Below are 23,876 nucleotides of genomic sequence, written 5' to 3'. Positions count from 1 at the left end.
GTTCCGAACACGTAGGCCTCCAGTAACTTTGGTGTCCTACACAGCAAAAACGAAACCAAGTAAAAACTTACTGATGTTGTCAACAATGCACCAAGATAAAGGCACTGTTGGAAAAGAGAAGAATAAAACAGAGATAAATGCATAGTATAATTCCACTAAAGGTGGAATTGATACCATTGATCAAATGGCGCGTATGTAGTCCTGCAAGAGGGGAGCAAAGGGATGGCCTCTATCTGTAGTTTACTCTCTCATCGACATTTTTGCTATCAATGCAACCACCATATTCATCCAGCAACGTCCAAGTGGAATGAAAAGAAACACAACAAACGGAAACTTTATCTTCTGCAAGCTAGGATGGAACTAGTGAAATTGCAGGTAGATGAAAGAAGTGCCAATGCAAGAGGGTTATCCAACTAAATTGTTCAATCAATGGAGACTATTCTACAAAAGAAAATCAAAGAAGTGACAACAGAAGCACGTCAGCCTCCTGCAGCGAAACGTCGGTGCCATATTTGTGTAAGAAAAGCTAAAACAAAGAAGCAGAAGTACAACAATCTAAGTAAACCAAAACAGTATTGTGGACAGTGTCATAAACATGTGTGTAACACACATTCAGAAAAAATTGTGAAGTGTGTTTCTCGCCTTGAAGTTGAGGACTCAGAGTAGCGTATTGTATATGAACACATCTGTATTTTGTATTGTAATATGTCAATTTTTTACTCACTCAATCCAATATTTATAACAATTAACAACACTTATAAACTGATGCCTTAGTTAAAATACATAAACCATTTTGAAAGTTGTAATTTTTCATCAGTAAACTTATTTAATACCTGTGGGCTCGCCGAAACCCCCCCCCCTCCCCTTAGGAATCCAAGTTAAAAAAAAAAAGGCTTAGGCGTCCTAGGGTTAAGTGAAATCGACTGCGTGGGCCCTGGTGAGAGGTAGCGCCTGAAATTTTTTGGTATTCTCGGCACACTCTTGACACTGGGGGCTCGGGATATTGAATTCCATAACCGTTTCCGAAATGGAATGTCCCATGCGTCTAACTCCAACTACCATTCGTTCCCGTCGTGCGGCCATTATCACGTCCGAAACATTTTAACATGGGTCACCCGAGTACAAACGACAGCTTCGCCAATGCACTGGCTTTTTATATCTTGTGCACACGATACGTCCGCCATCTGAATGTGTGCAGATCGTTATCTCGGTGTGTATGACCTCCCCTGGTCCTTTTAAGTAAATTACTGTGTTGTGAATCAGCCAGGAAAAACTCTCCAGGGCCGCAGAAAATGACAGGCCCACCACCGTAATAAAAAGAAGGGAAGAGAAGTAGTAAGTTAGTGGTGCTGTCACTGGTGGCACTGAATATTTTTGCGTTTATTATGCAGAGTTTAACGGTCGACTGCGTTGATCGTGGCGATGTGCATACAACATTACGGAACATGATGCATGAGAGTGGGGACAAGCTGCAGGTACTGTACGAGCTGCCGCAGAGGCTATAGCAACAGTTCATCGTGGAATCCCGCAGTCACTTGAGACAAATGTTTCATTAAACGAGGCCTTACCAAATTTATCCTTCAGTTTCAGCTTTTCCGCCATATCTAGTAACCTCAATCCCAGCAGGACCACAAATTACAGTGTTCTTTCTACTTTCCTCACATCTACTTACACCGATTTTAAACAAACGGCATCTCCATCGTAAGTACTTCACGTATACAATACATGACACTCTCTATTTCTCTGTAAATTGAGAGCAAAGTTGCACCAGAATACGGCTCCTCCTTTGACCCCCACTTTCCTACTCTTCATTTTGACACAGAGATTCTTTTCTGCCTGATGGAGTTTTGCTCTCTCAGTAGTCAGTTCTAACTGCGTTCTTGACGTAACACTGTAAAACATCTCTGTTCTTGCACGAACCACTTCACCTGTGGCTTCCAGTTCCCGCCAATCCATCCCATTGTTGGCCCACTTTATTTTATTTTTCTCTGCATTACCCGTTGAAAAAGTTACTGTTTCAAAAGGAGGAACAGGTGGACAAGGTGACTTAAGTGCCTGAGATACAAGCTCTATGTAACCTACACAATCTTACGAGAATACGGCCGAAGTCGAAATAAAATGTAAAGAAAGGAAAGCTTAGGATTCTCGCAGAATCATTAATTTCTATAAAAATCTTGTTTTTTATGTTTTCTGTGTCAGATAAACACTCGGAAGACAGACAAAGGCGAGACATCTCTGGAGCACAGCTTAAATAAGCGTTTTAAATCACTGTGTCGAAAATGAATTTTCTGCCATACTAAATGTATGCTGTTGTGAAACTTAGTGACAGATTACAATGATGTACTATACCGCACTTTGTCTCTTACTTTTACGTTCCAAAATTAAAAAAAAAGTCTTTTATATACTTCTGAGTACGATACATTAGTTCACGTAAGGGAGTACGGTTGGAATAGTTCAAATCTCTGAAACCTGCATCTACAGCTACATCTACACTGCGCAAGCCGCTTTACTTTCGCCCTTCTGTGTACCATTTGCATACGACTCGTGGGAAAAGCGGCTGTCGATGAAATGTGGTTAAAAGGCGTATTTCCATATGGATCAATGAAAGGGTGCCGAGTTTCATGACTGATTCCAGAAGACCCTGCTGTTGGCAGTCTACAGTCCAAATACTGTTCTAGAACAACAACATATTCCACGACCATTGATAGTGCCTTCATGAAGCGCTTTAAACGGAATGGAATGAAATCCAAAAACGTTAGTTAACGTTACGAACTTCTTAAGAGTGTAGTTTTTCTGCTCAGTAACAAACCAAAATACTTACATACATAATAATGTTTTAAGCTGTGCTTAATTTTAATTGACAACGGTGAATTCGGTGGTGAGGAAAGTAAAGCTGGCCGCCTGCCCGGGGGCAGAAGGGAAAATAGCGCGTCCACTGCGAGATTAGAGGAAGTGAGCGGGGGAAAGGTTTGCTTGTTTGTCTTGCGATTCGTACTGTGGTATAAATTTTGACACGAAAGTAACATGGATCCGTCAATGCGAATTACAGAGACTGCCATCTTCAATAGAGCAAAAATGACATTCAAAAAATTTAGCAAACATCTGCATTCGTTGATGTCGTGCCTGGGTAGCTCAGTTGGTAGAGCACTTGTCCGCGAAAGGCAAAGGTCCCAAATTCGAGTCTCGGTCCGGCACACAGTTTTAATCTGTCAGGAAGTTTCATATCAGCGCACATTCCGCTGCAGATGAACATCTCATTCTGGAAACATCTTCCACAATGTGGCTAAGCCATGTTTTCGCAATATCCTTTCTTCCAGGAGTGCTAGTTCTGGTAGGTTCGCAGAAGAGCTTCTGTGAAGTTTGTAAGGTAGGAGACGAGGTATTGGCAGAACTGAGGCTGTGAGGCCGGGTCGTGAGTCGTGCTTGGGTAGCTCAGTTGGTAGGGCACTTGCCCGCGAAAGGCAAAGGTCCCGAGTTCGAGTGCCGCTCTGGCACACAGTTTTGATCTGTCAGGAAGTTTCATCTGCGTTCGTGTCTCATTGCATAATTCATTTAAATATAAATACAGTTGCTGTTATTAATGAATTAATCATCCACTCGCACAGAAAACACAACAAAAGTTCGTCAGGGAATTGCAGTGCCACAACCTTGGGGCGCTGAGCGTGACAGAGAACAATCGAAGCTAGGTTTTCCGAATTGTACCGATCTTTAACGACCCCACAAGGTAAGATGGCGGCCAACTTATTTCGCACTTGCTGCACTGGGGTGCAAAAACTCATGGCATATCGTGTCAGACCTTCTTTTGTCTGGTACAGTGCAGCCACTCGACGTGGCTCGGACTCAGCAAGTCCTTGAAAGTGCCCTGCAGAAATACCGAGCCCTGCTGCCTCTGTTGCCGTCCATAATTGCGAAAGTGTTGTCGGTGCGCGATTTTGGGCACAAACTGACCCCTCGATTATTTCCCATGAATGTTTGATTGGATTCGTGTCGGACGATCTGGGTGGCCAAATCATTAAATATTATGGCCAAATTATTAAATACAGTACACATTGATCTTGTCAAAAGCCGAGAAGCAAGGATTGATTCGCATTGACGGATCCATGTTACTTTCGTGTCAAAATTTATACCACAGTACGAATCGCAAGACAAACAAGCGAAGTGTTTTAGACCTCTGGGGCACTCTGGGATGCTCTCTGGGGCACTCTGGGATGCACTCTGGGATGCTCTCTTCTTCTTCATCTTGGACAGTTTCCAGCCACTGGCTGGGTCTGTCGGGAACACAAGCCTCTCCATCGTGTTCTGTCTTTCCACCATTCCCCCTCTTCCACCTTCGTCCAGTTCTCTCCTCTTCTCATCACACATTCCTTCACTCCCTTCACCCATCTATCTCTTGGTCTTCCTCTGGGCCCCCTACAGTTGCAGATCAAACATCCTCTGTGAATTGTTCCCTCATCCATTCTCTTCATGTGTCCATACCACTGCAGTCTTGATTTTTCTATCCTGTCCTGTACTGGTTCCTCCTTTAGTCTTTCCCTCACATACACATTTCGCAATCTGTCTCGTCTTGTTACACCCAACCTGCTCCTCTGGAACTTCATTTCACTAGCCTGTATTCTACTTTTGTCGCTTTTGTGCATTACCCATGTCTCACTTCCGTATGCCAATATGGGGACAAAGTAGGTTCGGTATATAATTCCCTTGGATTTCTGTGGCACCTCCTTGCTCCAAATAAGCCCCCTAATGCATTTGTAGAACTGCCCTGCTTTTCTGCACCTTTCATTTATTTCCATTGCGTTTCCCCCCTTACTTTCAATCACGCTTCCCAGGAACATGCCTCGGATCTGGGATGCTCTCTACGATTTTTAATTCTGCGATGGTTTATATTTAGGTTCAAATTGATTTAATTTTATAGTTAGATTATTTAGTTTCATTCGCAATTATTTCTTATCAGCTACTGAAGCATCTGTATCTTCTAAAGGGTGCGGGAGTTCCGACTCCTGGGGAGGTGGGTGGGTATTCACGCATGGCTATGTTTAAAGCCGCCATCTTGTTGCCCAAGGCGGGTGACCTCGAACGGGACTTAGTCGCAGCCGAGGCAGCCGCGCAGGATCGCGCTCTAGTTTTAACAGAGCGCGATCCGCTGCGAAAGCCTACTTCCGGTGCGGCGACGCCCTTCCGCTGCGCGCTGATTGGCTGCCGGGGCGCTCTTATCAGCCGCTACATCCGGTGGGGGCCCAGTCTCGCTTGTGAGATCTCCGTTTGCTCATTCGACTCGAGGCAGCCGCGCAGCACACATCCTTATTCAAACCAATCGGAAAAAATTGTGGTCCAGTGACATGTTTGGGAACATGAAGTCCAAGAATGGTTGTAAATGGTCTCCAAGTAGTCGAGCTAACTATTTCGAGTCAATGATCCTTTGGATCAGAGGAACCAGTGCATTCCATGTATACACAGTCCACACCTCCAACTAGCACAGTGTCTTGTCGGCAGCTTGGGTCCATAGATTTGTGGGGTCCGCGCCACACTCGAACCCAACCATCAGCTCTTATCAACTGAAATCGGGACTCATCTGACCAGCCCACAGCTTCCAGTCGTATAAGGTCCAACCGATATGGTCATGAGTCCAGAAGAGGCTCAGCAGGCGATGTCGTACTGACAGCAAAAGCACTCGAGTCGATTGTCTGCTGCCATAGCCTATAAGCGCCACATTTCACCGCACTGTGCTAACGGATTCGTTCGTCGTACGTTACACATTGATTTCAAATGGTTCAAATGGCTCTGAGCACTATGGGACTTCACATCTGAGGTCATCACTGCCCTAGAACTTAGAACTACTTAAACCTAACTAACCTAAAGACATCACATACACCCATTCCCGAGGCAGGATTCGAACTTGTGACCGTAGCAGTCACGCGGTTCCGGACTGAAGCGTCTAGAGCCGCTCGGCCATCACGGCCGGCCCTCATTGATTTCTGTGGTTATTTGACACAATGTTGCTTGTCCAGTGCGTTGTCCTTGGTGAGAGTTAATGCCTGAAATTTGGTATTCTCGGTACATTCTTGACATTGTGGATCTCAGAATATTGAATTCGCTAAGAATTTCCAAAATGGAATGTCCCAAGCGTCTAACTCCAACTGCCATTCCGCTTTCAAACTGTTAATTGCCATCGTACGGCCATAATAAGACGGAAACCTTTTCACATGAATCACCTGAGTACGAATTATAGCTCCACCAATGCACCGCCCTTTTAATCTAGTGCAGGCGATACTAGAGCTGTATTTGTGGATGTCGCTGTCCTATGACTTTTGTCACGTGAGTGTACAACTGGTCCATTGGGGCCTCATAACATACAGATACAAGTAAGCTACCAATTAATAAATGATAGGCACAAAATGTTAGTATTGGCTCTTGAGCAGAAAACATTTGACAACCACTGCTACAGATAAGGTTCAGCTACATTCCTTCAACTACCAAAGACAGTATTTTCTCCTCAAGCAGAAATTTACTGAACGGTTGTTGGGAAGGTCTCGGTAGGAGCGTGATTTCTGCATGGTTGACTGTATTTACTAAATTTACCCGATGGTTCGTTGTGTTTCTTTAGTAAATTCACCTAACCAGAGAAGAACGGAACAGACAAGGGCTTTAAGATGCCAACTATCATGCGACATTTGTTTGTAGATATTTCCATTGATTTTTGGACATGTACTGTAGACACTTTTGCTTGGTGTTTGTTGCGTATATAACGAAAGCAATAACGTTATTTTTCTACAGTAAGGCACAACCAGATAAGCTAGATAATCTGGCTCATCAAATCCTTGAAGGCATATGGTTTCAGCATAGACGGAGCCCCAGTATCTTCGAGACCACCTGGATACAATAGTTGATGAGAGCTGTTCCAGAAGACACAAAACTATTGGCCTAAGTAAACCACTTTCGGCATTTGTGACCAACTTTCTGTGCGATCATGTGAAAAATTTGGTGTATTCCAGGCAAGTGGAGGCAGTGAAGCATCTCGTGGCTGGGATTTCAGGAACTGAAAGGTAATTGCTTGGCATCTTTGGTCACGCCTGGCAAGCCATTCTCGCCCTTCTCAACAGATGCACTTTCTACCTCAATGATGAACGTGCAAATGAGTACAACGAATTCCCAATCATCTCAATGTGAGTTACTCGGTTTTCGAGTTATTTGTGCAGAGCTTGGCAAATTTTGAAAAAATAGAAACAACCCTGAAGTATTCTGTTATAATTAGAAAGAATGTTTCCGTTCAGAGTACATCAGTATGCGTGAGACACATGTTTTATCGCCGGAATACAAAGGTGGCCCCAGTCCTACTATGGGATATCGCCGAAATACGCTGTCGGCCAAAAAAAGAGAAGCAACTAGAAGAAGAGGAGGAAACAGGTTGAAAGGGTACTTTATGAAATTTCAGCGATTACAAAATTTCGTCAGATTTACGAAGAACTTGCCAGTATGAACTCACTTAACAGTATTATTAGCATGACGTTATACCCCGTCTGGCCCGGATGTACGAAATGATTCAGTTAGTAAGTTTGTCATAAAACAGTTGTACGCTCTCCTAAGGCAAACAGTTGCACGACTGTTGTAAATGGTTCGTGGTATCCTGGATATTGCCACTGGGGCATAGTTGATATCCGAGCTGGCGCCACAGATGGTCTGTCACAAACAGATCTTGGTGGGCACGGCAGTACTTCTGCATCCAGCACGCCTTCATAGGGACGCGTGACGTGTGGACGAGCATTGTCCTGTTGAAAACTGGCAGCACGATACTCTCACGTGAGGATGCAGGATGTCCATGACGTATCGTTGCGCCGTCAGAGTTCCCTCAGTCACCATAAATGGTGACCTGAAATCATAGCCGGTGCTTCAGTACACCATGACGGCAGGAGTAACACCGCTGTGCCTCTCCAAACCACTGGAAGAATGGGACCTCTCCCAAGATCGCTGACACACTCACCGACTATGGCCATCTGGGGTTAGTGGAGGATCCCGAATCGTCGCTGAACACAATATAAAGCCGCTCAACTGTTCATGCTTGCCAGTCATGTGAGTTCACCAGACGTAACCGTTTGTCTTGCGGTGTCAGTGGCAGCCTACGTATCGAACGATGGTTCCCTAGTCTTGCTGCTGCTAGTGTCTGACCAATGGCACACGATGTCACAGATTGCTTCAGGGAGAGCACTACCGGCTTTCCATTGGCAGGCGCAAATGTGAGGCGGTTACAATGTGCTTGGTGCTCAACACGGCGTCCTTCCCCTGTGGTGAACAGATGTGGTCGACTGGACTCTTGATCACGAGTGTGCCAGCCCCCAAGTTACCAGGCTGTCCAACATCGGGCCATTGTCACACCCAAATGCCCCATAAATTTCGATGTAGCTCGATTCCACCAGCCGACCAAATGACGGCCATCAATGTGGCCCCGTTCAAACTCCGTCAGTTGCTGATAACGCTGTCTCACAAGATTACGCGGCATCTCCATTTACTTCACAGTGATCACCCAACATCCGACGCTGTTCGCGCCCCCTTATGCAATCTACAAGCCTGTTAACAACACTAAACACGAAAAACACTAATACACTCTAGTGGCAATTCCACCTTTAACAGAGAATTGCAGCTTTAATCGTTTTCATATCCGCCGATAGCGTGAACGTGTACGAAGTTGCATTAACACCTAACCAAGTCTTCTGAGTGATTCACTTTTTCTGAATTCTTTAGTTATTACTCTCTTCACCTTGAGGTAAATGTGGAGACACTGCCTTTGTAATATGTCCGAAGCTAGTTTCCTGTCCGTATATTTCGTTAGCCATTGTTACCCTCTTCACCTTCAGGTAAATGAGACGCTGCTTTTGTAATATGTCCAAAGCTAGTTTCCTGTCCGTATATTTGGTTAGCCCTTTCCTTAGGAACTAAAAAATCAGTAACTTGAATAATGATAATTGAAACCAACAGGTGTATTGTATGGAAGGGGCGGTCCAAGGCGCTTCAGTCCGGAGCCGCGCTGCTGCTACGGCCGCAGGTTCGAATCCTGCCTCGGACATGGATGTGTGTGATGTCCTTAGGTTAGTTACGTTTAAGTAGTTCTAAGTCTAGGGGATTGATGACCTCAGATGTTAAGTCCCATAGTGCTTAGAGCCATTTTTGAAGGTGTATTGCAATCCAAAGACGTTTATTCAAACCATACCACAGTTTCGACGCCAAAAACCATCATCTCCAGGCTCCAAACGTAATCTACTATCATTGTACGAACCATGGAGACAAAGTCCAACGGAGTCTTCAAATGGAAACAAAATAATTTACTAAGGATGTTACGCCAGCATGTGCTACCAGCGAAGTCGAGTGCAATGAGGCTAAAATCACATATTTTCCGTATGTAGCAGTAACAAGCCCACCAATGGCCTGACCATTGGTGGGCGTGTTACTGCTGCATGCGGAATCCTCTTGGTTTTGGCCCCGCTGCACCCGACTTGGTTGTATATGCCGGCGTAACTTCCTTAACAATTTACTTTTTTTCTAGAATGAGATTTTCACTCTACAGCGGAGTGTGTGCTGATGTGAAACTTCCTGGCAGATTAAAACTGTGTGCCGGACCGAGACTCGAACTCGAGTGTGTGAAATGTGTGTGAAATCTTATGGGACTCAACTTCTAAGGTCATCAGTCCCGAAGCTCACACACTGCTAAACCTAAATTATCCTAAGGACAAACACACACACCCATGCCCGATGGAGGACTCGAAGCTCCGCCGCGACTAGCCGCACAGTCCATGACTGGAGTGCCCTACACCGCTCGGCTAATCCCGCGCGGCGATTCGAACTCGGGACCTTTGCCGTTCGCGGGCAAGTGCTCTACCATCTGAGCTACCCAAGCAAAGCTTTACTTCTTCCAGTACCTCGTCTCCTACCTTCCAAACTTCACAGAAGCTCTCCTGCGAGTTCGAGTATCAGTCCGGCACACAGTTTTAATCTGCCAGGAAGTTTCATATCAGCGCACACTCCGCTGCAGAGTGAAAATCTCATCCTGGAAACATCCCCTAGGCTGTGGCTAAGCCATGTGTCCGCAATATCCGTTCTTTCAGGAGTGCTAGTTCTGCAAGGTTCGCAGGAGAGCTTCTGTAAAGTTTGGAAGGTAGGAGACGAGGTACTGGGTGAAGTAAAGCTGTGAGGACGGGGCGTGAGTCGTGCTTGGGTAGCTCAGGTGGTAGAGCACTTGCCCGCGAAAGGCAAAGGTCCCGAGTTCGAGTCTCGGTCCGTCACTCAGTTTTTATTTACTTTCTTTCTATTTGAAGACTCCGTTGGTCTTTGTCTTCGTGGTTCTTACGACGATGGTAGATTACGTTTTGGGCCTGAAGACGATGCTTTTTGGCTTTGAAACTAGTAGCATGCTTTGAATAAATGACGTTGGATTACAATACAGCTGTTGTTTGAATTATCTTATTCAAGTACTTCATGTCCGGCTGATGTCCCAGCGTCTTCGATAGGTTATGCGAGTAACGGATAAGTAATATAGTTGGCTTCCAAAATATGACATGTAGAGTATTTTGTAAATAACACTTTTTTGAAATGCACACACACACACACACACACACACACACACACACTACTGAATTATAAATTTACAGCGTCACTGAATCAGCGCCTCACCTATGCAAGAGCGCGCACCCAGTCCAAAAGGCATGTACGCCTGCATGGCGTTACGATCTTTGTTGTCCGGCGAGAAGCGTTCAGGATCGAAGACGTCCGGTTCCGGGAAGTAGCGTGGGTCCCTGTGCAGGCCAGCGATGGAGACCATGACCGTGGTGCCCGGCTGCAGGGTGAATGTGCGGCCCGAGGGTGTCCTCATGGGGTAGGCCGCCGTGCACGTCTTCTCCAGGTGTCCGGCAGGCGGGTGCAGTCGCAGCACCTCTGCAATGGTGACGGAGGTCATAACAACCACGGACAAGTGTATCAACAAGTTCTAAATCTACATCTACACTACTGGCCATTAAAATTGCTACACCAAGAAGAAATGCAGATGATAAACGGGTACTCATTGGACAAGTATATTATACTAGAACTGACATTTGATTACATTTTCACGCAATTTGGGTGCATAGATCCTGAGAAATCAGTACCCAGAACAACCACCTCTGGCCGTAATAACGGCCTTGATACGCCTAGGCATTGAGTCAAACAGAGCTTGGATGGCGTGTACAGGTACAGCTGCCCATGCAGCTTCAACACGATACCACAGTTCATCAAGAGTAGTGACTGGCGTATTGTGACGAGCCAGTTCCTCGGCCATCATTGACCAGACGTTTTCAGTTGGTGAGAGATCTGGAGAATGTGCTGGTCGGGGCAGCAGTCGAACATTTTCTGTATCCAGAAAGGCCCGTACACGACCTGTAATATGCGGTCGTGCATTATCCTGCTGAAATGTAGGGTTTCGCAGGGATCGAATGAAGGGTAAAGCCATGGGTCGTAACACATCTGAAATGTAACGTCCACTGTTCAAAGTGCCGTCAATGCGAACAAGAGGTTACCGAGACGTGTAACCAACGGCACCCCATACCATCACGCCGGGTGATACGCCAGTGTGGCGATGACGAATATACGCTTCCAATGTGCGTTCACCGCGATGTCGCCAAACACGGATGCGACCATCATGATGCTCTAAACAGAAACTGGATTCATCCCAAAAAGTGACGTTTTGCCTTTCGTGCACCCAGGTTCGTCGTTTAGTACACCATCGCAGGCGCTCCTGTCTGTGATGCAGCGTCAAGGGTAACTACACCCATGGTCTCCGAGCTGATAGTCCATGCTGCTGCAAACGTCGTCGAACTGTTCTTGCAGATGGTTGTTGTCTTGCAAACGTCCCCATCTGTTGACTCAGGTATCGAGACGTGGCTGCGCGATCCGTTACAGCCATGCGGATAAGATGCCTGTCATCTCGACTGCTAGTGATACGAGGCCGTTGGGATCCAGCACGGCGTTCTGTATTACCCTCCTGAACCCACCGATTCCATATTCTGCTAACAGTCATTGGATCTCGACCAACGCGAGCAGCAATGTCTCGATACGATAAATCGCAGTCGCGATAGGATACAATCCGACCTTCATCAAAGTCGGAAACGTGATGGTACCCATTTCTCCTCCTTACACGAGGCATCATAACAACGTTTCACCAGGCAACACCGGTCAACTGCTGTTTGTGTATGAGAAATCGATTGGAAACTTTCCTCATGTCAGCACGTTGTAGGTGTCGCCACTGGCACCAACCTTGTGTGAATGCTCTGAAAAGCTAATCATTTGCACAGCACAGCATCTCCTTCCTGTCGGTTAAATTTCGCGTCTGTAGTACGTCATCTTCGTGGTGTAGCAATTGTAATGGCCAGTAGTGTATATCCACACTCTGGAAACCGCTACAAAGTGCGTGGCAGAGGTACCTCCACTGCATCATTTTATAGGACCTCTTCCCGTTCCATTTGCTTCCAGAACTCGGGAATAATGGTTGTTTAACCACCTCTGTTAGCACTGTATGTAGTGTATATTTATCTTTGTGGTCACTACTGGAGCGATACATTGGAGGTTCCTGTAATTCCTTCAATTTTTTAATTTGGGTTTCGAGAACTTCAATGCGAGATATTTTTAATAGTTTTCACAATGAATCTCCCTCTCCAAATCTGGATGAAAATGTGAAGAGATTCTGGTCGTATGTGAAATGCATCAGCGGCAAGACACAATCGATTGCTTCACTGCGCAGTAGTGGTGGTAATGTTACCGATGACAGTGTCACTAAATCGGAGTTACTAAGTACGGTTTTCAAAATTCTTTCACCAAAGAAGACGAAATAGATATTACAGAATACGATACGAAAACTGTTGCAGCAGTAATTCTCGATATATAAAATCAGGTTGTTTCACTTAATAAAGGCAAGTCCAGATTTTATACTAATGAGCTTCGTTTCAGTGTATACTGATGTGATAGCTCAGTAATTAATGATCATATACAACCGCTCGCTCAACGAAAAATCCATACTTGAAGACTGGAAAGCAGCACAGGTCACACCAATACTCAAGGATAGATGAATTATAGACCCGTCTCAGTGACGCTGATTTGCACAAGTTTGGAACATCTACTGTGTTTAAACATTAGGAATTGTCTTGAGGAAAAAGATCTGTTGACACACAGTCAGCACGAATTTGGAAAATATGCTTCTCGTGAAACACAGCTAGCCCTTTATTCTGACGAAGTTATGAGCGCTGTCGACAGAGGATCTCAAACAATTCCATATTTCCAGATCTCCAAAAGGATTTTAATACCGTTCTTCACAAGCGGTTTCTGATCATACTGCGTGCATACGGAATATCGCATCAGTTATGCGACTGGATTCGTTATATGCCCTCTGCTGTTACTAATCTACATAAATGATGTAGAAGACGATATGGGCAGTCAATTTACGAGTAGATTGTTTGCAGATGATGCAGTCGTTTACCATCTAATAATGTGATCAGTTTATCAAGCCAATAATTGCAAAATAGTTTGGACAAGGTATTTGTATGGTGCGAAAAGTGGTAATTGACCCTAAATAATTAAAAGTGTGATTTTATCCCCATGATTATTGAAAGGAATCTATTAAATGTCGGTTACATGATAAATCACACAATCTAAACACCCAGGAATTACAATTACGAACAACTTAAATTTGATCGATCACATAGATAATGTTGTGGAGAAGGGAAATCAAAGACTACCTTTTAGTGGGAGAACTCTTAGAAAATGCAACAGGTCTACTAAAGAGAATAGCTACACTACGCTATCCGTCCTCTCCTACAGTACTGCTGTGCAGAGTGGGATGTTTACCAGATAGGTTTGACGGAGGACAAAGAAAAAGTACAGAGAAGAGCGGCTCGTTTTGTGTTATCACGAAACATGGAAGAGAGTGTCACGGATATGATACGCGAATTGGGGTGGCACTCATTAAAACAAAGGCGCTTTTGTTTGCGGCGTGATCTTTTAACGAAATTCCAATTTACAACGTTCCCCTCGAATTCGAAAATATTTTTGACGCCGTACTGCGTAGGGAGATATGATCATTGTAATAAAATAAGTGAAATAAGAGGTCGCACGGAAAGATTTAAGTGTTCGTTTTTCCCGCACTCTCTTAGTGGAATGGTAGAGAAATAGAGTGAAGTGGTTTGGCTCTGAGCACTATGGGACTTAACATCTATGGTCATCAGTCGCCTAGAACTTAGAACTACTTAAACCTAAATAACCTAAGGACATCACACAACACCCAGTCATCACGAGGCAGAGAAAATCCCTGACCCCGCCGGGAATCGAACCCGGGAACCCGGGCGTGGGAAGCGAGAACGCTACCACACGACCACGAGTTGCGGACAGTGAAGTGGTTTAATGAACCCTCTGCCAGGCACTTAAATATGAACTGTAGAGTCATCACGAAGATGTAGATGTACATAGTTGACACCTATGTTCAAGAATTCGCCATTTCAAGTTTTTCAATATTTTATAAAAGTCCATAAACGTAAGTTATTTTATTCTCAGCTAAAACATTATTTTCAAATCTAAAAAGTGGGATAATAAATGTCAAACAGTATTTGAGTAGTGGGAGAAGGGTGAAAAATGGGGAAATTTTTTTTTCCTAATGCATCTCCAGGGAAACCTGATTTCGTGCGGTAGAGGAGCGGTAGAATGATGTAGGAGGCACGGCATCCGCATCCCGGCTTTGTCTCAGAAGAATCAAACCAAATATTAAATTGTGATATTCATCTTTGAACTGCACGACGCATAATTGCGCCAGGGCCATTGCAGCGATCAAAGATATTTTTCAAAGACTCTTGGGACGTTAGTTCCAAGAAGCGCATTGCCTGTGATATTATTGGAAAAATGTGTCACGTTTGTAGTTCAGTGCTCAATGGTTTAATTTCTAGACTAAATCCATATGACAGTGTGGTTATTTATTCTCGGTAGTTTTTCGCAGTCTCAGAGCCTAATGCATTCGACATGAAACTCCTGCTCGTTTTTATTAAAAGGGTGGAGAAAAATTGTGTCACGAAATTTTAACTCTGGATAGCTGATGCCAGCAGGAACCAAAATTACTAATGTCGTGTAGGTTGACAACGCACCATTTTCAAACTACGTAAACTTGGCGCCACGAACTCCGGTTGGCCGTCGGATTGCCCTGTTGCCGTTCGTCGGTTGACGGGCAGCGCTTATGGTTGTCGCTTGACGACCGAGAGCAGTGCAGCAACGTTTGAGAAAAATTGTCAGTGCTAACAGACAAGCAACACTTCGTGAAATAACCGCAGAAATCAATGCGGGACGTACGACGAACGTAGATTTAGCATCTGACTGAATTAAAAGCTATTCCGTCGTTACGTGGGCCTTTCAGTTCGACGCCATTTTAGCGAATAACCTACCCAAGTACGCCTACTGTGGGAAGGTGATATGTTCGTCGTACGAGGCGAAATTTGGAGTTATGGGCCATTGCAGTGCCTTTGCTAACAGCGCGACGTCACCTACAGCACCTCTCCTGGGGTCGTGACCGTACTGGTTGGACCCTAGACGATTAGGGAGCCGTGACCTGGTACGAGGGTGAGTCAAATGAAAACCTTAAATATTTATTTAAATATTATTTATTGTGCAGAAGTGGTACAAAGCTGTATCACTTTTCTACATGATCTCCCCCACGCTCAATGCAAGTCCTCCAGCGCTTGCAAGGTGCATAAATTCTTGTAGAAAAGAATTCTTTTGGTAGTCCGCGCAACCACTCATGCAACGCGTGCCGTACCTCTTCATCAGAACGGAACTTCTTTCCTCCCATTGCGTCTATGAGTGGTCCAAACATATGGAAATCACTTGGGGCAAAGTCTGGTGAGTATGGTGGATGAGGAAGACACTCAAAATGCAGGTCTGTGATAGTTGCAACTGTTGTACGGGCAGTGTGGGGCCTTGCATTGTCATGTTGCAATAGGAAACCTGCTGACAGCAATCCACGTCTCTTTGATTTGATTGCAGGCCGCAGATGATTTTTTAGGAGATCTGTGTATGATGCACTGATGACAGTGGTCCCTCTAGGCATGTAATGCTCCAAAATGACGCCTTTTTCGTCCAAAAAGAGAGTCAGCATAACCTTCCCTGCTGATGGTTCTGTTCGAAACTTCTTTGGTTTTGGTGATGAGGAATGGCGCCATTCCTTGCTCGCTCTCTTCGTTCCCGGCTGGTGGAAATGAGAGCCCAGGTTTCGTCCCCAGTAACAACTCTTGTAAGGAAGCCATCACCTTCTCGTTCAAAGCGCCGAAGAAGTTCTTCAAAAGCATCAACATGTCGTTCTCTCATTTCAGGAGTCAGCTGCCGTGGCACCCATCTTGCAGACACTTTGTGAAACTGGAGCACATCATGCACAGTGTGGTGTGCTGACCCATGGCTAATCTGTAAACATGCTGCAATGTCATTCAGTGTCACTCGGTGGTTTTCCTTCATTACGGCTTCAACTGCTGCAATGTTCTGTGGAGTCACAACTCGTTGTGCCTGACCTGGACGAGGAGCATCTCTCACTGAAGTCACTCCATTTGCGAACTTCCTACTCCATTCGTAGACTTGCTGCTGTGACAAACATGTATCACTGTACTGAACCTTCATTCGTCGATGAATTTTAATAGGTTTCACACCTTCACAACGCAAAAACCGAATAACAGAACGCTGTTCTTCCCTGGTGCAAGTCGCAAGTGGGGCGGCCATCTTTATACTGATACTGCGACGGTATGTGTGCATCTGCATTATGCTGTCACCTACAGGCCATTCTGCACGCTCTTTGTAGCACGCTTACCAACTTACAGGATAACGGCGCGAAATTTCGATTTGTTATTACAAATTTAAGGTTTTCAATTGACTCAACCTCGTAAAATTAGTCCCGATTTCAGCTGGTAAGAACTGATGGTAGGGTTCGAGCGCGGCGCACATCCCACGAAGCCGTGGACCCAAGTTGTCGCCGGCGGGGGTGGCCGAGCGGTTCTAGGCGCTACAGTCTGGAACCGCGCGACCGCTACGGTCGTAGGTTCGAATCCTGCCTCGGGCATGGATGTGTGTGTGTCCTTAGGTTAGTTAGTTTTAAGTAGTTCTGAGTTCTAGTCCATAGTCCCATAGTCCATAGTCCCATAGTGCTCAGAGACATTTGAACCATTTTGAACCTAAGTTGTCAACAAGGCACTGTGCAAGATGGTGGTGGTTCGGTAACGGTGCTGGACTGAGTCCTCTGGCCCAAATGAACCGATCGTCGACTAGAAATTGTTATGCTCGGCTACTTAGAGACCGTTTGCAGCCGTTCATCGACTTCGTGGTCTAAAACAATGACGGGATTTTTATGGATGGCAATGCGCCCTGCCCAAGACCACAATTGTACGCGATTGGCTTGAGGGAAATTCTGGACAACTCGTGCGATTGATTTGGTCACCCAGATCGTCCGACATGAATCCTATCGACCATTTATGGGACATGATCGCGAGATCAGTTCGTGCACAAAATGCTGCGCCGGTAACGCTTTCGCAATTATGAACGGCTATAGAGGCAGTTTGGTCCTATGTTTCTGCAAAGGACTTCCAACACCTTGGCGTGTCCTTGCCAAGTAGAGTTCCTGCACTACGCCGGGCAAGAGGAGGTCCAATAAGAGATTCGGAGATATCCCATGATTTTTGTGGTATCGATAGCAACGATGCCACGGCGTAGGTGCAAGTTAAGTTGGCACTACTTAAGACACCGACGACAGCGCCCTCTAGCAGGCTCTGTTGAGGTCTACGAGCGCCGCTAGAGATTCTGCCCATTTGATCAAGAGCAGGCGGCCGGGACACTACGCTTCAGCTCCGCTTCACATACTTTGCTCTACTTATGACTGGTTTAAAGCTTCGCACCTCAGTACAATGTTATGTATGTCCTGTATATATTCATGCATCACTAAACCAGTATTACTTTCTTGCAGTACCGAGGTGTATTACCTTTTCCTGCTCCTACTCACTTCCTTCATTCGGCCAACTTTTCAGTTTACAGGAGCAAACCCTCGCACCGCCTTCTAGGCAGGATACAAAAATTTTTGTCACCTCTGTGTACATATACTGCAGCCATCTGAAGTTACTGTTATATTCGATATAGCAGGTAATAGTTATCTGGTTCCTGCAAGTTTAAGCATGAAGTAGACAGCCAGTGGAAATATTAAAGATTCGCTGATGCTGACCTGAGAAGACCATGTCGAGGTAGGTGCAGTCGTTGATGGCTTCGTATCCCAGCTGCCCGCCGTGCTTGTCCATCGCCTCTCGGAGTTCCTCCCGTAGATGCTGTTGGATGTCTTCATGCAGAGCCAACTCGTAAAGGGCGAACGACATGGTCGTGGCGCTGGTGTGGGTTCCATCCGTCATGAATGTCATCACCTGCGCCACTATGTCAATGTCTGTGAAGGCTGAAACAGAATTCACAAACTTTTACTGGCAAAGCACAAAAAGCAGGAATTGGTAAATGTCTTTGAGAGATATTATTCACGCTGAAGCAGCGCATCAATTTTTGAATCACGTAAATATCATACGCACTATTTGACGTAAATGTAAGTCCAGACTGTTTAGAATTATCTCAAAAGGCATTTTTGCTTATTTTTTATCAGTATGCTAAATGACATTTTTGCGGCTTTTCATTTTAGAACAGAATAAAAATAGAATGAATTTATTCACGATTAATAATTTAAATGCAGAAGGAGATTTTTCACTCTGGCAGATTGGTTCAAATGGCTCTGAGCACTATGGGACTTAACTTCTGAGGTCATCAGTCCCCTAGAACTTAGCACTACTTAAACCTAACTAACCTAAGGCCATCACACACATCCATGCCCGAGGCAGGATTCGAACCTGCGACTGTAGCGGTTGCGCGGTTCCAGACTGTAGCGCTTAGAACCGCTCGGTCACCCCGGCCGGCCTTGGCAGATTAAAACTGTGTGCCGGTCCGAGACTCGAACTCGGGACCTTCGCCTTTCGCGGACAAGTGCTCTACCATCTGAGCTACCCATGCACGACTGTTATAGGTCTTGACGAGAAACACCCATACAGTAACTGATTTCACTTACAAGTATCTGTATTGCTTTTTATTCCCCGATGCATGAGTCCACCTTCAGGAATAATTTACGTTTTTACATAATTTTCGTTGTTGCTGAGCAGTTTAGTCTAATGAAACCGAACACATTTCACATTTCTGTATGACACAATGTGTACCCAGAATATCCCTACAATTAAGAAAAAAATACATCAGGGAATAAGATAGCACGTGTAAAGCACTCCCACATATCAGGATTCTACGTTAGAGAAGGAGCAGTCGACACGAACCTCCGTGAATTTCCTAATCGTGGAGTAACGCGTGATTACTACCGCATGTGAAAGAAGCAAAACCGACAAGGTGGCACAGCATCTGAATTGAACCCTGGCCTTTTGCTCTTGCTGGACGCGACTTACATATCAGCGACCTGAGAAGAAGAAAATATTTCACTTTACGAAATTTTTAGGTTTTTTTCTGTAGGCTTCTTGCATCTACAAAATAGCAAACTGTAAACAGATCTCCCTAGAATTCTCAGGACAGCAGCTGACTCTTCCCAATGGAGACGAAATATACAAGGAACAAGGGATATATTTGATGTCTTACACAATGTTAACCATGGGTGACAATCTACTTCGTCCCTATTTAGAAGGGATCCTGATTAATTCAAGGCAACGGCCTTGCCGCAGTGGCTACACCGATTCCCGTCAGATTACCGAAGTTAAGCGCTGTTGGGCGTGGCCGGCACTTGGATGGGTGACCATTCGGGCCGCCATGCGCTGTTGCCATTTTTCGGGGTGCACTCAGCCCCGTGATGCCAATTGAGGAGCTACTCGACCGAATAGTAGCGGCTCCGGTCAAGGAAAACCATCATAACGACCGGGAGAGCAGTGTGCTGACCACACGCCCCTCCTATCCGCATCCTCTGCTGAGGATGACACGGCGGTCGGATGGTCCCGATGGGCCACTTGTGACCTGAAGATGGAGTGCTGATTAATTCAAAGGATGAAAAAGTGGACGAGATTCAACACTGATAAAACAGGTCAAAACTGTAAAGTCGTATGGCACTGCTGGATGGAAAACACGAAAGGATTGGTTCAGTCGCGTAATGAGAAAGGCACAATGGCACCTCTTCTTCGCGAAATGAGAGACGTGTGTGTTCAAGCGTATCTAATAAGAGTAGATGACTATAATAAGTGTGTGTGTGTGTGTGTGTGTTTGTGTCTGTGTGTGTATGTGTGTGTGTGTGTAGGGTGGTCTCAGGTTCGTGCTGGATGATGATGGAGAAGGGAGAAAGTGAAGTCCGATGCCGCCTTGGCACATACTGTACTCTTCTTCAGTAGCACCAAGTGGCCACCGAGCCTTCACGTCCTCACGCATCACAAGCAACAGTGCCGCATGCACTCACTTCATGAATTTCCTTGAGACAGAGAAGTTGCTGTCCATGCATCAGCACGGCTTTAGAAAGCATCGCACCTGCGAAACGCAACTCGCCCTTTTTTCACATGATGTCTTGCGAACCATGGATGAAGAGTATCAAATGGATGCCATATTCCTTGACTTCCGGAAAGCGTTTGACTCGGTGCCCCACTGCAGACTCCTAACTAACGTACGAGCATATGGGATTGGTTCCCAAGTATGTGAGTGGCTCGAAGACTTCTTAAGTAATAGAACCCAGTACGTTGTCCTCAATGGTGAGTGTTCATCGGAGGTGAGGGTATCATTTGGAGTGCTCCAGGGAAGTGTGGTAGGTCCGCTGTTGTTTTCTATCTACATAAACTATCTTTTGGATAGGGTGGATAGCAATGTGCGGCTGTTTGCTGATGATGCTGTGATGTACGGGAAGGTGTCGTCGTTGAGTGACAGTAGGAGGATACAAGATGACTTGGACAAGATTTGTGATTGGTGTAAAGAATGGCAGCTAACTCTAAATATAGATAAATGTAAATTATTGCAGATGAATAGGAAAAAGAATCCCGTAATGTTTGAATACTCCATTAGTAGTGTAGCGCTTGACACAGTCACGTCGATTAAATACTTGGGCGTAACACTGCAGAGCGATATGAAGTGGGACAAGCATGTAATGGCAGTAGGGGGGAAGGCGGATAGTCGTCTTCGGCTCATTGGTAGAATTTTGGGAAGATGTGGTTCATCTGTAAAGGAGACCTCTTATAAAACACTAATACGACCTATTCTGCTCGAGCGTTTGGGATCCATATCAGGTCGGATTGAGGGAGGACACAGAAGCAATTCAGAGGCGGGCTGCTAGATTTGTTACTAGTAGGTTTGATCATCACGCGAGTGTTACGAAAATGCTTCAGGAACTCGGGTGGCAGTCTCTAGAGGAAAGGAGGCGTTCTTTTCGTGGATCGCTACTGAGGAAATTTAGGGAACCAGCATTTGAAGCTGACTGCAGTAAAATTTTACTGCCACCAACTTACATTTCGCGGAAAGACCAAAAAGATAAGATAAGAGAGATTAGGGCTCCTACGGAAGCATATAGGCAGTCATTTTTCCCTCGTTCTTTTTGGGAGTGGAACAGGGAGAGAAGATGCTAGTTGCGGTACGAGGCACCCTCCGCCACGCACCGTATGGTGGATTGTGGAGTATGTATGTAGATGTAGATGTACACAACGACGAGAGTTTCCTGTACAATACAGCTTCCTGAGGAAACAGTTCCAGACAGCTGCTCACCCCATCCGTGATATCGTTTATGTCTTCAGAGAACAAGAGCAGTCTTGTCAACAATTCCCTGGGGCTTGAGGAGATCTGTGCTCCGATGAACACTCGCAGTCCATCACAACGTACTGGGTTCTACTACTCGAAAAGTCTTCTAGTCACTCACATAAGTGTAAACCTACTCCAAAAGCTCGAACCTTCGGCAACAATTTGGAGTGGGTCACCGCATTAAACGCTTTACGGGAATCTAGGCATATGGAATCTGCCTGTCGCCCTCCATTCGTGGTTCACAGGATATCATGCGAGAAAAGGGGGGGGGGGGAGCTGAGTTTCTCACGAATGATGCTTTCTAAATATGTTGATCTCTGGACAGTAGCTTTGTTTTCTCAAGGAAATTTGTTACGAGGGTCACTCCAAAAGAAATGCACACTATTTTTGTAAAAATGCAGTTTTCATTCTGCATGTGAGAAAGTCTTACAGCGTGTAGATACATCCTTCCCGCTCGTTTTCAACCTGTTCCCGTGAGTGGCGCCGTCACAGCATGTCTTCAAGATGGTGCTGTCATAGAATTCCTGTGCTGTGAAAACGAGACAGTGGGAAACATCCAAAAGACGTTGAAAAAGGTGTATGGAGATGCTGCTGTCGATCGCAGTACAGTCAGTCGGTGGGCAAGCAGGTTACGTGGTGAAAGCGGGCACGGCAATATTGAGGATTGTCCTCGGAGCGGCAGGCCTCGTACTGCACATACTCCAGACAATGTGCAGAGAGTTAACGAATTGGTGACTGCTGACAGACGCATCACACTGAACGAATTGTCACGCTACGTTGGGGATAGGGGAAGGAAGTGTTTGCAGAATACTGAAAGTGTTGGCGTTAAAAAAAAGGTTTGTGCCAGGTGGGTTCCCAGAATATTGACAGTTGCGCACAAAGAAACAAGAAAAACGGTATGCAGCGAACTTTTGGAACAATACGAGAATGGTGGAGATGAATTTCTTGGAAGAATTATGACAGGTGATGAAACATGGCTCCATCATTTTTCACCAGAGACGAAGAGGCAATCAATGGAGTGACATCATGCAAATTCACTCAAGGAAAAAAATTCCAAACCACACCTGCTGCTGGAAAAGTTATGGCTACGGTGTTTTTCGATTCCGAGCGACTCTTGCTTGTGGACATCAAGCCAATTGGAACCACCATAAATTATGATCCATTTGTGACGACACTGAAGAAACTTCAAGCTCGACTGAGACGTGTTCGACCACATCGGCAAAAGCAGGATGTTTTGCTGTTGGACGACAATGCAGGGCCACATGTCAGTCAAAAAACCATGGAAGCGATCTCAAAACTCGGATGGGCAACACTGAAACACCCGCTTTACAGTCCTGAACCTGGCTCCATGTGACTATCATCTCTTTGGGAAACTGAAAGACTCTCTTCGTGGAACAAGGTTTGAAGATGGTGACTCCCTTGTGCACGCTGCCAAACAGTGGCTCCAACAGGCTGGTCGAGAATTTTACCGTGCGGGTATACAGACGGTGGTTCCAAGATGACGTAAGGCAGTTGAGAGGGATGGAAATTATGTGGAGAAATTAAAATATTGTTCCTAAAGGATGTATCTACACACTGTAAAACTTTCAAACATGTAGAATAAAACATGGATTAAAAAAAAATTGTGTGCATTTCTTTTGGAGTGACCCTCGCATATTGGAACTTAGACTATGCTCAAGCATTTTTCAGCAAACCGATATTAAGGATATTGGTCTGTCTTAATGCGGTTCCAAGGGATGTAGAAAGCAGGAATGCAGAAATGCTCATACGTTTAACGTTTCATTTCCCGTGGCAAAATCGTGAGGCGTTTGCGACTGTATTACGGGTGTTACTCACTCGACTTATCGGCAAGCACCTGTCCCTCACTATCGAGGTAGCCCTTGGTCTTGAGGTCAACCAGCAGCTGCAGGTAGTCTCTGCGCTGCACGTTTCCACTTTCTCTCTGGGCGATTGTGTCCGTCACCAATTTGTGCACGAACTTATGGACCTCCACAGGCATCAACCTACGACATAAGCACGCCAGCATGTACTTCAAAGGGCGTCGGAAACAACATCTTAACAACGGCGTCATA

At 45.4% G+C, this 23,876-nt stretch overlaps 1 protein-coding gene and 1 pseudogene across 1 annotated transcript in view; one reads left to right on the top strand and one right to left on the bottom strand.

Moving 5' to 3' along the window:
* The window catches only part of LOC126199356 (probable cytochrome P450 6g2), a 76,874-nt gene that overhangs the window by 4,262 nt on the left and 48,736 nt on the right, over positions 1-23,876 (bottom strand). The window contains exons 6-8 of the mRNA XM_049936219.1: positions 23,641-23,807; positions 18,239-18,460; positions 10,657-10,917 (exon numbers count right to left, since the gene is read on the bottom strand). Of these exons, the coding sequence (XP_049792176.1) occupies positions 10,657-10,917; positions 18,239-18,460; positions 23,641-23,807 (650 nt within the window). The remainder of the gene's footprint in view (positions 1-10,656; positions 10,918-18,238; positions 18,461-23,640; positions 23,808-23,876) is intronic.
* LOC126200008 (5S ribosomal RNA) lies at positions 19,748-19,865 on the top strand (annotated as a pseudogene).

The sequence above is a fragment of the Schistocerca nitens genome, chromosome 8, assembly GCF_023898315.1.
Source record: "Schistocerca nitens isolate TAMUIC-IGC-003100 chromosome 8, iqSchNite1.1, whole genome shotgun sequence".
NCBI lineage: Eukaryota > Metazoa > Arthropoda > Insecta > Orthoptera > Acrididae > Schistocerca > Schistocerca nitens.
The sequence above is the reverse complement of the archived record's forward strand: the minus strand, read 5'-3'. Positions and strand labels throughout refer to the sequence as shown.